Below are 14,907 nucleotides of genomic sequence, written 5' to 3'. Positions count from 1 at the left end.
CTGTGACAACTTTTTGTCGTATGGATTGTCTGTACTGGGGAAGCATGATATTGGAGTTTTTACTGATATCCGATATGCTGATATGTAACAACTCATTTAACCAATACCGATATTTATATAGGGCGGCACGGTGGTGCAGTGCTTAGCATTGTCGCCTCATAGTAAGAGGGTTCCTGGTTTGAACCCAGGGTGGGGGAGCCCTTCTGTGTGGAGGTTGCATATTCTCCCTGTGTCAGCGTGGGTTTTCTCAGGGTACTCCAGCTTCCTCCCACAGTCCAAAGACATGCAGGTTAATTGGTGACTCTAAATTGTCCGTAGGTGTGAACGTGAATGTGAATGGTTGTCTGTCTCTATGTGTCAGCCCTGTGATAGTCTGGTGACCTGTCCAGGGTTCATTGTGGAAAGCATGTTGGCCGATTCTGACAGTTCATTTTAAAGCCAGTATCAGCCGATACCAATATAGCCGATAGTTTTTCCTAATTCGTTGTGAGGGTCCAAGGACAGAGGATGTCATATGCTGTGGAGCCCTCTGAGGCAAAATGTGTGATTTGTGATATTGGGCTTTATGACTAAAATTGAATTGAATCTCAAGCTGTGTGCCTCTTAAGTTGATGATACAGTCTATTGATCACCAGACAGGCAGAACATGTAGATGGATGATGCCATTAAAACACAACTACTCTGGTATTTTTACTTCACTTTATGTGGATATTATTCAAATGATTTACTGCACAAAACTTTTTGATGAATGTGATTTAAAGGTCCAGTGTGTAGGATTAAGGGAATTTACTGGCAGACATGGAATATAGTATTGAAAGCTATGTTTTCATTAGTTTATAACCACCAGACACTAAAGCCCAGTTCAGACCAAAGATTTGCGATGAGACGACTTGAAACAACGCAATGTTCAGAAAGAGGCCTGACTGATGATGTCATGTTATTGGAGGACATGCTCAAATGTCACAAAGTCTTCACAAAGGAAGAAAGTTCCAGTTTAAGTCTCCTATTTTATAATAAACAATTCAGCAGATCATTTGTGGCTGACAGTTTTCACTAAGATAACCCTGATTTGGCATAAAGTCCAAAAAATTAAAGCAGCTTTGCAAGTGTCAAGCTACTGTTGCCATTTTCTCGTAGCTTAGCTTGCTTAATTTCTCTGGGGATAGTGCCAATGTAGTGAGGCTTTATTTAATGTAGAGTAACTGGTAGCTTAGCTCACTGCATTCTCTAAGTAGCTTGCCCAACACTGCAATCTGCAAACTCACTGCCAGAGGCTACTAAATCCTAAACACTAGACCTTAAAGTTAGGGTGAGATAAGAGGTGTGAGATAGTATGGGACACAGCCAGTTAAGGAGTTTAGCAATTGCTTCTGAAATAGGAAGATAGGATTCGTCTAGACAAGCAGTTAGGATGTTTTTTCGGTAATGAGAGCCCTGTTTGCCAGCTTTTTCCCCAGAACAACTTTATGGGGTGATAATTTGTTTACAGCTTGTCCCGTTGCCTCTAAAGAAAACAATCATGCTGCTTTAAAATCGTGATAGTCTCACCAAAAAAGTAACAAATTTCCTCTTTATTGCTTTACAATGTGAGTTACTGTGTTGTGTGTGAATAGGACGTTGGCGGATGTGGATAAGGACGGTCAGCTACAAGCTGATGAGTTCATTCTGGCCATGCACCTGGTGGACATGGCTAAAACTGGCCGACCTCTTCCCCTCACACTGCCTCAAGATCTGGTGCCTCCCTCTCTCAGGTAACACAGACAGATTGACTCTGTGGGTTCATCAATATATTCATGATTACAACCGCAGAGATTCTTCTTTTTTCATTTCAGAGGAGGAACCAAGCCCAGTGAGCTTGTTAATGGAACAGGCCCCTACACAACTCCCTGTTTATTGGACACACCAGAGATAGAACCTGCACAGAAGCCAAAGAGCAGTGGTACGACTTGTCCTGTATGTTTTATAAATGTATAAGCCTTTGGTCTTCCTCTGTGTCATACCGGTCTCCTCCTCTTCCTCTTAGTCTCCTTCGAGGACAAGCTGAAGGAGAACTTTGCGCGAGGCAGCGCTGAGCTGGAGAAACGTCGACTGGCTCTGGAGGAAGAGCAAAGAAAGGAGAGGGAGAGGAGAGAAAGGGAGGAGAGAGAGGCTCATGAGAGGAGGGAGAGGGAGGCGAGGGAGCAGGAGAACCGGAGGAGGCTGGAGGAGGAGAGACGGCTGGAGAGGCAGAGGGAGATGGAGAGACAGAGGGAGGAGGAGAGGCTGAGAGAGCTGGAAAGGAAGGAGGTAAGTAGGCGAAGTGGCCTCACATGTGAGATGCCGAACGTCCAGATTGGCATGTCCGGTGACCAAGTTCTTTCGTACTTTCAGGCGGCGAAGCAGGAGATGGAGCGCCAGCGGAGGGAGGAGTGGGAGCGTGGGAAGAGAGAGGAGCTTGGCAGGAGGAGAGAGGGAGAGCAGGAAGAGATCTCCAGACTCAGGGCCAAAAAGAAGAGTCTAGAGTTGGAGCTAGAGGCTGTGGTGAGACTGCACTGACACTCAAATATGCACTTCAGGGTTCTGTATGCAACTTTATACATGTAATCCTCATATGGCCTGTGGATTGACATCTATGTAAAGGACCTGGGCTAAATTTTCCAGGAAAATCCAAAGGGTGTGCCTTGATGTATGTACCCTAGTAGAGGGGTTCCCAACTGGTGGGTCATGGGTCCATTCTGAACAGACCAAGTGACTCACAAACGTGTTAAAAAAATTTAAAAAAACGCACTTTTTTTGGATGTACAGTGAATTTCCTGCACACGCTTTTATTTTATTTTGTTGTAGAGTAGGTGAATAACAGACATCTACTAAACAGAAACAACAAACTAGCTTGACGACATGGCCAAGCGCAAGTGTGATGCTGAATTAAATTTTGTGGATCTTGAACTAATGACTAAGGACCAATCTGGACCAGTTGGGAACCACTGCCCTAGAGCCTTGCCCCCCTTCAGCTCCGCTGCAGTGTTAACAGTGTGCAACACCAGCTAACATTAGCTAAGATGTACACACACAAGACAAACCCTCACTTAGCACCCTGTAGCAACTTAAATTCAGCCAGAACAAGACTCAGCACCCTGAGGATTTGCTTCTAGACTGCCCTCTCGATCACCCCAAGTCTCTGCCAGATCAGTAAACTTTCTTTTGCTGTGAACCCTGGCACTGGGGTTGCTACAGCGGCTAAGGTCCGTGCTGCCATCCACTCTCCTCACGGGAAAGTTGGGTGCTAGTGGCGGAGAATGAGGAGGAAGGTCCGCAAGCTGTGCTAGCTAGCTAATTCTTGTCTCATTTGTTGTCTGATAAACAGTAAATCCATCAGATTCAGTGCCCCATATCATAATTTCAGTTCCCCTGGTGCTGAAAAGAAATCCTAACCTGACACGAAGCACCAACAAGAAATATACTGTGATATAACTGACTTTTGTTAGCGAACGTTAGCTTGCCTGTTAACACGGAAGAATTGCTAGCAAGCTAACATAGCAAAATGCTGTCTTGAGTGATATAGCATGTTCTAATTCACCCAGATTCCAGCGCCTCGTCTGGCAGGTAAATTCGTTAGCTTGCTGTCTAAAAATTACTTTATCGCCTAACGTTAAAAAGCAACTAACTCCAGATTAATACAACATAGCTTAGTTACAGCTAGCTTGCTACCTTAACTTCCTTGCTCGCTAAAGTTCTTGCAAGCGAAATACTATCTGAGTAGATGTGTTAGTTGGCTAGCTTGCCAAATTTTTTCACCACCTAATGTAATCCTAATGTGATACTTAATTATGTATTATTACAGATTATATTGACTTAGCCAACAATAAATTATGTAACTTTACAAAGTGCTTTTTACCAGCCAAGAATGATACAGTGGCGGCCAAGGCGGTAACCATAAACAAAGCTAAAGTTAGCTGTCTAGGTTGCTTCGTAATGTCAGCTAAGATAATTTGCAACAGTTAGCTGCTTAGTATCATGGAGTCACAACATGGCCGATGCCCAGGTACTCACTAGTACCTACAGAGTGTGCGCTCTGGAGTGCGAGAACAGGATGCTGACTGCAGTTCACTTAACAGCCTCATAGAGAGGTGTTTCTAATTATGAGGATTTTGTGAAAGTTACATACAGAACCTTTAAACTCTTGCCAGAAAGCATGTACACATACTGATATCAACTGCCCGGTCTCACAGGGCAACAAGCACAAGCAGATCTCCGACCGTCTCCGTGACGCTCAGAGCAAGAGGCGGATCTTGAAGGCAGAGGTGGACCTTGTCAATCAGAAGAGGGACTCGCGCATCGTAGAGATCAACACACTGCAGCTTCAGTTTGAGGTTAAAGAAAAACTTTCGTTTTCAGTCCCTCCCTGTCAAACATTTAAATTACGCTCATGAATGCATTTTTGTAATTTTCTGTTTGTGTGTTTATGACTGTGTGTTTGCAATAGGACTGGCAGAGGAAGCTGTCACAGCTGGTCCCTGAGCAACAGAGACTGACAGAGAAGCTGCGAAACATCAACCTAAACAAAATCCCCTGTGGGTTACAAACACCTTCTGCTTACACAAACACGCAGACGTCATATCGGTCGCTGAATTCTCTCACTTGCATCTGACCTTTAAACTTTTGCCTCGTAGCCGTGACTTTGACCTCTCTGACTGGGAGCGTGACGGAGAAAGGGGTGAACTGTCGGAGGCTGAAGGACCAGCTTGACACTCTGGAGAGAGAGACCACAGACAAACTGGCCCAGATGGAGCAGTACAACAAGGAGCTTAAGGTCAGTGGTCAGCACAGACTGATTCGGGAGACGGAGGATGGTAGTGACATTTTTAGCCCATCTCAGAGGAGTTTAGACTATTTGAATCCAACACAACCTAAATTAGCCCAGGAAGAGTCGGGTCAGGCCACTGCAGAGTAGCTCAGACCACAGGTTGTAGAAAAACTTTGATGTCAACCAAAGATTTTAGTTTGGAGAAAGCTCAGTTCACCACTCTCCAATGTCTTGGTTAGTTGTTGGAGACAGAAAGTCAAGAAATACTGTGAAGTAGGTTTGAGCAACCGTCCACTGTCAGCCCAGCAACCAGCAATTGCCAGTATATTTGCGCAGTTGTGTGTGCGGCTGGGAGATGTGTTCAAGCCACACACAACTGCTGTTCAAGCAGTGTGTTCGCTACGTTCCACAAACTCTCTTAGCTACTTTTCTTCTAATGAATAAACAAAATAAACTCACAAAGGAAATATTCTTACACCTGTTCTTCTAATCAAACAGAAAAATACAACTGTACACCTTCTGAATTTAACTTTCTCTCTTTCGCCTAACTAAGACTAACTTAATTGCCATAACACATTGATTCAAACTCAACAGAAACAAAATAAAACTCACCAAAACTGTCTTAGTTGGTCACTGATCCAACAATCATCAACTCTGGTTTGGTCAAAACAAACAATGCACAAGGTTAGATGTGGAACATATGCTGATCTATACGCTCTCTCTCGCTCTCGCCTTGTGCCAGCTGCCCACTGAACAGTGACTCCCACACACTCTTAAGAGGCAGATAATTTAAGTAACAAAATAAAATTACAAAAGTCGACTTTCAACAAAACATCCAGCAATGTACTCAGCCAATCGCACATAGACAATATATTCATCTGATTGCCCAACCCTGTCGTGAAGTACCTCAGTGGAGTTGTGGTAAATTAAGATGCCTGTCAGTCGAGCAGACTGAGCAGACACGCACATATATAAAAATATATGTATATTTAAATTGCAATCAATAAAATAGTTTGACGTTTCGGGAACTAGAAGCCCCTTTCCCACTGGATAAAAAAACTCCACCAACACCCACTAACGTCCAGCTTTTTTCTTTTAGTGGGAAAGGTCACAATTGGCATTCATGCTCGAGACAAATGACTCTGCAGTCACAAGTATTTATCGGCTCTCGCTCTGATCAGCAGTGATGGAGACATGGCACCTGGGTGGACTGGCTAATGTTCGCAACTTTGCTGGTGACTCTTCGTCATCTCAGCCATAAATTCCATTTGGTTCCATCCAAGCAACGAGTGAACATCGCTCCAAATTGGTCTGCACTAGGCCCGTTTCCACTGAAGAAGTTCCTGGTACTATTTGGGGGGCAGGAACTACTACAGGAACGTCCTCTCGCTTGGCCCTCTCAACCGCCGTGTCTCCACTGAGAGAGAGGAGTAGGAGGAAGGTTCCTGTAAAGTTACCGGGCACTGTATGTGACGTAATCGTTGCGCGACCATTTTGACAGGGGCGACGTAGGGGCGCAGGGACGCCGTTAGCAGTGTCTGTAATAACTAAAATATTTTTTTCCAGCGGATGTCTTAGTTACAACATGATTGAGCTAACTGGAGTAGTTTCATGTCGTATCTGACAACGGGAGACTTTTAACAGATGACGTCCTGATTTTAGCTTTGCTGCTGCTGTTAGCTGTCCCTGTCAGCTGATGCTTTCTAGACATCGTGATTTCCCAAAACTGAATAAATATCACACATAGCAACACAAAACTGCTTTGCTAGCTCAATCATGTTGTAACTAAGATATCCGCTGGAAAAAATATTTTTTTCACAGACACCGCTAACAGCTAACGGTTAGCCCAGCTAATCTACGATAACCATGTTGTTATTTACAAAATGTCACATCCCGTCTTGAGTATATCCAGTCAGCACCAAGTAAACCCTAAGCCCCAGCCAGGAGTTTCTCGGGGCCATTCTGAGTACCTACTCCGAGGCAGGGACTTGTTTAGCCCCTGTAAAAGTTCCTGAACTCTGTCCTTCGGGGGTGGTTCCTGCGGTGGAGACACGCACCAACGGCCCCGGCCCCATAAAATTACCCCGAAGTTCCTGCGGTGGAAACGGGCCTACTGAGTTTGAAAGAGAGACTGAATAAATGGAAATGAAGTAACAACCATCACATTTCCACTGGCTTCCATGCTGCTTTCTACTGTTTACTAACCTGTTTTTGGCACATTTGTGACGTCAAATGCAGCACACGTGGAATAAAACAAAACAGAAAGGTATACTTGCCTACTGGCAATAGGAATGGAGTCTGTCAACTATCTTTAGTGGGCTTAAAAAACGTTTAAAACCCACATGCTAATTTTGGTGGGAAAAAGGTGTCAGATGTGAAGATTGACACCGCTCATCTGTCCGTTGAGTAGGCTAAAGCTGAGAGCTAATTACTTTTCATTTCTGTTTGTGCACTGACTAAAGAAGATGTGTTGTTAATTAGCAAACTTCAGATGTGCTAGTAGGTTTATTTTTTAACTTCTGGAGAGAGCCAGGCTGGCTGTTTCCTTCTGTTTCCGTTCTTTATGCTGGCTAAGCTAATCAGCTGGCTCGTTCCAAAATTAATGCACAGGCTCTAAAGTGGTAATTTTCTTATCTAACTCTCTGCAAGAAAACAGTAAGTGCATATTCTAAACCTATTCCTTTGAAATATGGCTCTTGAGGCCCTAACTTTATTTGGGAATCATGTATCGACTCACATTTCAGCACAGACGTTTCAGAATAATACAACAAAATGAAGCAGCATGACTACATGATGGATTACACCAATATTTGGTTTCTTTCCCTCAGCAGTGGATTATTGGAATAAAACAAAAAAGGGAGTTTCACACTTAAAACGCTGCTGTGAAATCTTGTTCGGCTGGTCATGGTAACTCTAGAGTTTCACCCCTCAGGCAGAGAGAGCCTCGTTACCTAACTGTTATTGCTCACGTAGAGACTTAGATGTACACACTCGCTGGCAGAGAGCCTGAGAATTTGATGCCTGTGATGAATGATGTCATGCAGTCTCACAGTATATCGTCAATGTGATGCTAATAGTTGCAGCATCAAACGCCTGCTCTTTCTCTTTTGGTGTGTTTGATGCCTCTCTTCTCTTAACTGCTTTTTAAAGCTTTTAACTTCTTTCTCTTCTCCCTCTTTTCCTCTGCTTCCCTCCACTTGGACTTCTTTCTTATTAATTCACATTTATTTTGTTTCTGTCTGATGCTTCTTTTCTTTCATCCACAATGCAATTCACCTGTTCTCCTTTTATCTCGACCACACTTGTCCTACCTTCTGTCCATCTCGTTCTCCGCCCTCCTCCATCCTCCCTCTCCCTCCCTCTGTCATCACACTGTGTTTCTCTCATAGCTTGGGGATATGGATGACTGTGTCCTGCGGGGCCTTCTGTCTCTGCTGGCCTGCCTCAGTCAGCTCTTCCTCCTCATCAAGGTTATCTTTCTTCCTCTCTGTCGCCACCTCCCACTGTGTAATCTTTTTCTCCGTCCCTCCTGATTAGGTTTCTTTTTTTTCACCTCACCTCTTGTCTTCCCCCAAAGCCACAATCTTTAATCTTCCTTTTCATCCCGTGATGATTCGATCTGTTCGCTCATCCTCAGCTGTTTTTTGTCCTTTGACTCATTATTAAATGGAGCTCTGCTTTGGTACCATGTCTTCCTCTTTTTTCTTTCTTTTTTTGTCGTTTCTCTCCATGGGATTTGTTCTAGACTGTGTTTTTTGTGTAAACAGGATGCACCCTGAGGGTAAAACACACTCGCACAGAATGCTTAACCTGCATAAGTTTTGTTTTAGAAAGGAAAGAAAAAGAAGCTCAGCTTATATATACTGTATATAAATATATTTACACACATCTGCATGTTTCTGTGAATGGCTGTCAGTTTGTGGACTGTTCTGCATGCTTGCACTACTGCACCAAACAGTTTTTTTTAGAGATGAGTTTTACAACACATCTACTTCTTTCTATAGATTCAGAACAAATGTAATATGCACTACTATTATACATACTACAGCAGTGTAGTAGGGACATTGAAGGTTAAAAAAATACAGAGCTGGGACTGGGGGGTAATTTTTCAATGAAAACTTAGAATTTCCCAGATTAAAGTTGTACATTTTTTTTTTTTGACAAAAACTCAGAAATACTCTGAGATTAAAGTCACAAATTCATGAACTGCATCACTTTACTTTAAAGTTGGATCTCCACAGACGCCACCAAGGGCACACTTTATTTTACAGTATGCTAATAAGATGTAATAATCCGTACTTTGTATCAGATTAGACCAAGAATGTTAATTGATTATGTGAGACCTCATTCATATAATATTTGGGTGTGTAAACCCCCCTCTACCTACATCCTACGGTGGCGTAATAGGGAGTGGGGAGTTATATTCCAATAAAAACTCCAAGATTAAAGTTGTACATTTTTAGATAAAAACGCAAAAATTCTCAGAGATTATACAGTAATAAATTTGTGAGAAAAAACAATAGAAAAAATAGTGCTTTTCCCCCTAAGGATCCACATTGCTTCACTTTGCAAGGTTGGATTAACCATATCACACTTTATTTTACGATACATTTATAAGACGCAAAAAGTCGTACTTTATATAACAAAAGACCAAGAAAGACCAAAGGGAGAGCAGGCAGAGGAAAGTTTGTGAATGACAGAAAGATTTTAATTTACTATTACAATTAGCTTAGCATGCGTCATACCTTATACTCCTCAGTTAACAAATACTTTGCTGCATTTGAGTCAATTCACGCCATATGCTCGGCTGGTAGGATGTCATGTTGACCATGTTTTGTGTCATTTAAGCTGGACTTATTTGGAGAAGAACTTAGTGCAGCTTTCTTAAAGTGGTCTGTAACAGGATGCCAGATCTGGTAGAATTTGTTTTCACACCTTCTTAATGAGAATTTAATCTTTTCCAAATACAAGTGGTGCATCACACCCTTCATGAGGGCAGAATGGGCAGCAGCCCCGTTTGCTTCCAATTTAATAACAGCAATCTACCTGTTAGTAGGGTTACAAATAATATCATACTAAATATAACGTTTATTATATATTTATGACTAGAAAAACCTGACAGTCAATGCTAAACTGCATCTGAAATCAATCATCAGGTTCCCATCTTTAATATGATGTGAACTCAGTCTTTACCAATACAGCTTTTAATATGTGTTTAGGATTAGCCTAGATATGTGATTTCATCACTGAGTTTTTGTCTTGTAATTTAACAACTTTAATCTCAAAATTCTGGATATAACCTCCCTCCCTCAGCTCTGTTTTTGTTTTCCCTATTCACAATGGCCCTAACATGCTGCCGTAACATCCACCACTTTAGCCACTTTGTTGTTGGAGCAGATTAAAAGCTTGTATATAGTTGTGTTGTGCTCTGTGCCTGGTAATAACACTTTCTGCGTTGTTAAACTGTTAAACTGGTCGTTGCTCGTGTCTTTTATATCTCTCTAATGCATCGTACGCTCTGTGGCTGCATCAGGAGCTGAGGGAGAAGCAGGTGAGGCAGCAGGCTGTCCTGGACGACCTGCACAGAGTCAAAGAGGAGAAACTGAGGGAGCTGCAGAGACGCAGGGAGGAGGAGACAGAGAGGAGGAGGAGGGAGGAGGAAGAGGCCGCCAGGTGAGTGTGAAGGAGCATGTGACTGCAGATCACTCATACTTTACCTGAATCTAATGATTCTAATAAAACACATTTTCTGTCTCGAGCTTTAAAAAATCTGCTTTTACTTCCCACAGACAGGCGAAGCTAGAGCAGGAGAGAAGAGAGAAGGAGAAGAGGGAGGAAGAGGAGGCGCGTCAGAGGAGGCTCCTGGAGGAGCAGAGGGCCAGACAGAGGGAGGAGGAGGAGAGGGAGGCACAGGCTCGCCTCCGAGCAGCCCAGGAGAAAGCACAGGAAGAGGAGAGAAGAAGGAGAGAGGAGGAAGAGGAGGAGAAGAGGAAGAGGGAGGAGGAGGAAGAAAGAAAACGGAAAGAGGAGGAGGAGGAGAGGAGGAAGAAAGAGGAGCAAGAGAGAGAAGGACAGAAGCAGCCGGTGTTGGTGGCTCAGAAGTCCTTGAAGCTGACCACGTACAGAGCTCTGTACTCGTTCGTCGCCCGAAACGCAGACGAGCTGAGTATCGACGCAGACGGCCTCATAGAGGTACGACACACACACACACACACACACGCACGTGTGTGACTCACGCATTTAACATTGATGCATAAAAATACTGCATTTTATTTTCCAAGTATTCCAAACGTTATGTTTCTGACAACCCCCATTGATTTTTTTTTAGGGTTCCCATGGGTCCTTGAACCCTTGAAAGTTTGTGAATTTGAGGGACAAAAATCATGGTCTTGAAAGTTTCTGAAAATAGATAGAAATTAGAAATTTAGTTTTTGAATCAGTACAGGTCAGGTGTAAAGTTTGTTTCTATGAACCACATCTCAGCTGTCATTAGCATCACCTCATAATTTGACACAGCAAGACAACTTTATGTTAGATAGTTAGATGTAAGTGGAAGTAAAAAACTCATAAATCTCTAATTAACAAGTGTTTGATAAAACATTTACACATTGTTTATGATTATGTAAAGGAGTACCTGCTTTTCAATTCAATTCAATGAACTTTCTTTATCCCGAAGGAAATTCTTATGCTAGAGAATGCTTCAAATTACAGTAACACACATTAAAATAACAACGATTAACATTCACTTTCACTTTTATTATCACATCAGCCTGCTTTATAGTAAGCTAGCATCAGTGGTGGGTGAAGTCGGCTACCTTAAAATAAAGGTACAGATATCTCACCAGAAAATGACTTTGACAGAAAAAACAAGTATGAAGAGATTAAAAAACAGTTTATTTTTGCATAATTTTTTACACATTGCCATGACAAAAATGCATATACTCCTCAAATTACACATTTTGTTTATGTGCAGTTTCTTAATCAATGTGATGGCCTGAAATGTGTCAACATACCATCATAAATTATTTTAAATAAAAGTACTTTTCTATTAAAAAGGTGTCCATGTGACATTTCTACATGACAATCTTTGTATGTATCAGCCTCTAGATTATAGTTTTACAATAAAGACTCATACTCGTACTCGTACTCGTCATCCTCCGCTTATCCGGGTCCGGGTCGCGGGGGCAGCCCCGACAGTCCTCTCCCCAGCCACTTCCATCAGCTCTTCCGCAGGAACCCCGAGGTGTTCCCAGGCCAGCCAGGCGATGTAATCCCTCCAGCATGTCCTGGGACGGCCCCGAGGTCTCCGCCCGGTTGGACATGCCCGAAACAGCTCCCAACGGAGGCGTCCGGAAGGCATCCTTACCAGATGCCCGAACCACCTCAACTGGCTCCTCTCGATGTGGAGGAGCAGCGGCTCTACTCCGAGTCCCTCCCGGATGTCTGAGTGCCTCACCCTATCTCTAAGGCTGAGCCCAGCCACCCTGCGGAGGAAACTCATTTCAGCCGCTTGTACTCGCGATCTCGTTCTTTCGGTCACTACCCAGAGCTCGTGACCATAGGTGAGGGTTGCAACATAGATCGACCGGTAAATCGAGAGCTTCGCTTTCTGGCTACGCTCCCTCTTCACCACAATAGACCGGTTAAGCGCCTGCATCACTGCTGACGCTGCCCCAATCTGCCTGTCAATCTCCCGCTCCATCCTACCCTCACTCGTGAGCAAGATCCCAAGATCCTTTTCCGGCTGAGGACCATGGCCTCAGACTTGGAGGTGCTGATTCTCATTGTCAGATCTACTCAAGTGAAACTGACAGTGAAGCAGTCTGTGTGTGATGGATGTCTGAATGCACTAACTGTGTGTGACTGCTGTGTAACAATAATTGTTCCTGATTGGTCCAAAACAGGCCTGCAGTTGGGAAACAACATGTTTATCACCGTCACCTTGTTACGTCTGATTGTGTTTGACTGAGCTGTGTTTTCCATGATGCAGGTGGATGAGCAGACCGTCGGTGAGCCCGGCTGGCTGTGTGGGAGTTACCGTGGAAACAAGGGCTGGTTCCCCCAGAGTTATGCAGAGAAATGTCCTAAACCCTCTGCTACTGAGACCGGCCCGTCTTCACCTGGAAAGATGTCCTGTGCGCTGCCACCGCCGCTAAACACAGGGTAACACAGAGAAAGAAACACATGAGACACTTCCTGTGATGTTTCAGTTCCCCGACACTGAACATAGGATGGTTTGTGTCTGTAACTGTCACTGTGGGCTTTGTAATGTACGCCACAGCACTGTTGGGTTGTTTTTATTCTTGTGTTGTCTCCTTCCCTAATGGTTTGTCCCTCCTGTTTTACCCAGAGTCCCAGATGGGGAGGTAGCATGTGACAGCACCGCTCCTGCCCAATCAGACGCTTCACAGGTAACATCCAACCTATATTTACTTTTCACTCCCGGCACGCAGTAAATTGGGTTAGTTACTTAGTTCACTTAAAAGGAAACTCACTCCTAATGGACAGATGAACTTCTCGGGGACTTGCTCCAGATGCAAATTGAAACTCTGTTTTGTTGCTGTGTCTGCTCAGGATTTATTTACTGGAGAGAATAACCATGTTTAACAGGAGCAACATGGGAGTTTCTTATCCTTTCATTATTTGCTCTCTGTTGTCAGGCATCACAAGGACAAAAAGTTCCCATAATCTATTTTCTAAAGGTTTCTAGAGCACTTGTCATGAGCTTTTGGATTATCTCGGGCCTCCCTGCTCTGACAGTTTATTAAGATTAAAGCTGCTTTAATTCATATTTCTACATTAACGATAGATCAAATGAGCAATGTGAAAGGAGACACTTGTAATGACAAACCCACAGAGAATCATCATCCAATCCTGCAGTTCCCCTTAGCTATACGGAGCGTTTTCATCTTCTTTCAGCTCATTAGATTAGGTATATTACCAAACAGGCTTACCGGGCCCTGGCCCAGGGGCCCAGGAGCTCAGAGGGGGCCCTGAGTCAGAGCCTCTGCGTGATGTTGCTGTTATTTACTTTTCATTTCTTGTCCCAGGGCTTAGTCATCATGTCAACAACTGAGCCCCAAAAGTCCTAAAAAAAGAAAAAGTGAAGGAATAGTCTAAACATTCACTTTGAAGATGTCACAAGAAAGAAAGCATCATGAATAATTAAAGTGAGTGTTTCTATCCCCGCAGTTTATCCACAGGAATTTAGATGTGCTGAGTACAATTTGCCCTTCAGTTTTGTGAGGAGAAACAACAACAACACGTTGTACCTGAACTAAGGGGGGCAGCATTTACACACATTTACCTGTGCTCATTAGCTGCGGTTACACAGATAATATTTCTTGAATCTGATTGAAATCCCCATTGATTAAAGATTCTAACATCACTGTCAACATCAACGCTAAATAAAGTGTTTAAAAAGATGTGTGTTTACATGCCCCAAAGCATTTAATCAGCATGTAACTTTATCGACTTGTGCAAAGTGATTCTGCCCACTGTGAAGCTGAAAGATTTGTTTTTATTAACAGATGCTCAAACTACAGTGCAGGAGCAGTTCCAAAAATGTGTCAGGTTTCCATTTGTGCATTTGAAATGATGCTTTTAAAAAGAGAAAGTAAAGGACAGAGATAACCAAAAACATAAGAAAAGAGGCAAAAACCAAAAACACACACACACAAAAAAAATATATTCCTTAAATATATACAGAGAGGATGTACTAAAACTAAATCTTAGGACATTTTGACATACAAAGATATATTAGTAAATTCATGAATGGATCAGAAATGAGCAAAGTTGAAGTAGAGCATGAAGGAGATTATTGAACCAAAAACCATAACTCTGAATGAATGCTGATGTTTCTCTGCTAGATGTGTAAATAAGCAAATGTTTGCTAATGTGTTGCCATATACAACAATAATAATAATAATAAACTTTATTTATATAGCACCTTTCATCACGCAGTCACACAGTGCTGTACAATAAAACAGATGGAGAGTAAAACTAATTGAAATGTCATCATAATAAAAGATGAAGTACAATGAGGCCAAGACTGAAATCAAGATAATGAATGAGAATTAAAATCAATAAAATAGAGAGACAGCTCAGATAAAATCAGAATATGC

The 14,907-nt window shown here is 42.8% G+C and overlaps 1 protein-coding gene across 3 annotated transcripts in view; it reads left to right on the top strand.

Moving 5' to 3' along the window:
- The window catches only part of itsn2a (intersectin 2a), a 79,165-nt gene that overhangs the window by 39,188 nt on the left and 25,070 nt on the right, over window positions 1–14,907 (top strand). For all 3 annotated transcript variants that reach the window (XM_049589721.1, XM_049589720.1, XM_049589722.1), the window contains exons 10-20: window positions 1,614–1,751; window positions 1,833–1,939; window positions 2,024–2,286; window positions 2,371–2,520; window positions 4,209–4,349; window positions 4,463–4,550; window positions 4,650–4,789; window positions 10,317–10,456; window positions 10,573–10,975; window positions 12,774–12,946; window positions 13,134–13,194. In XM_049589721.1, the coding sequence (XP_049445678.1) occupies window positions 1,614–1,751; window positions 1,833–1,939; window positions 2,024–2,286; window positions 2,371–2,520; window positions 4,209–4,349; window positions 4,463–4,550; window positions 4,650–4,789; window positions 10,317–10,456; window positions 10,573–10,975; window positions 12,774–12,946; window positions 13,134–13,194 (1,804 nt within the window). The remainder of the gene's footprint in view (window positions 1–1,613; window positions 1,752–1,832; window positions 1,940–2,023; window positions 2,287–2,370; window positions 2,521–4,208; window positions 4,350–4,462; window positions 4,551–4,649; window positions 4,790–10,316; window positions 10,457–10,572; window positions 10,976–12,773; window positions 12,947–13,133; window positions 13,195–14,907) is intronic.

The sequence above is a fragment of the Epinephelus fuscoguttatus genome, linkage group LG11, assembly GCF_011397635.1.
Source record: "Epinephelus fuscoguttatus linkage group LG11, E.fuscoguttatus.final_Chr_v1".
Lineage (NCBI taxonomy): Eukaryota > Metazoa > Chordata > Actinopteri > Perciformes > Serranidae > Epinephelus > Epinephelus fuscoguttatus.
Note: the sequence above shows the minus strand (reverse complement) of the source record. Positions and strands in the feature narration are given on the sequence as shown.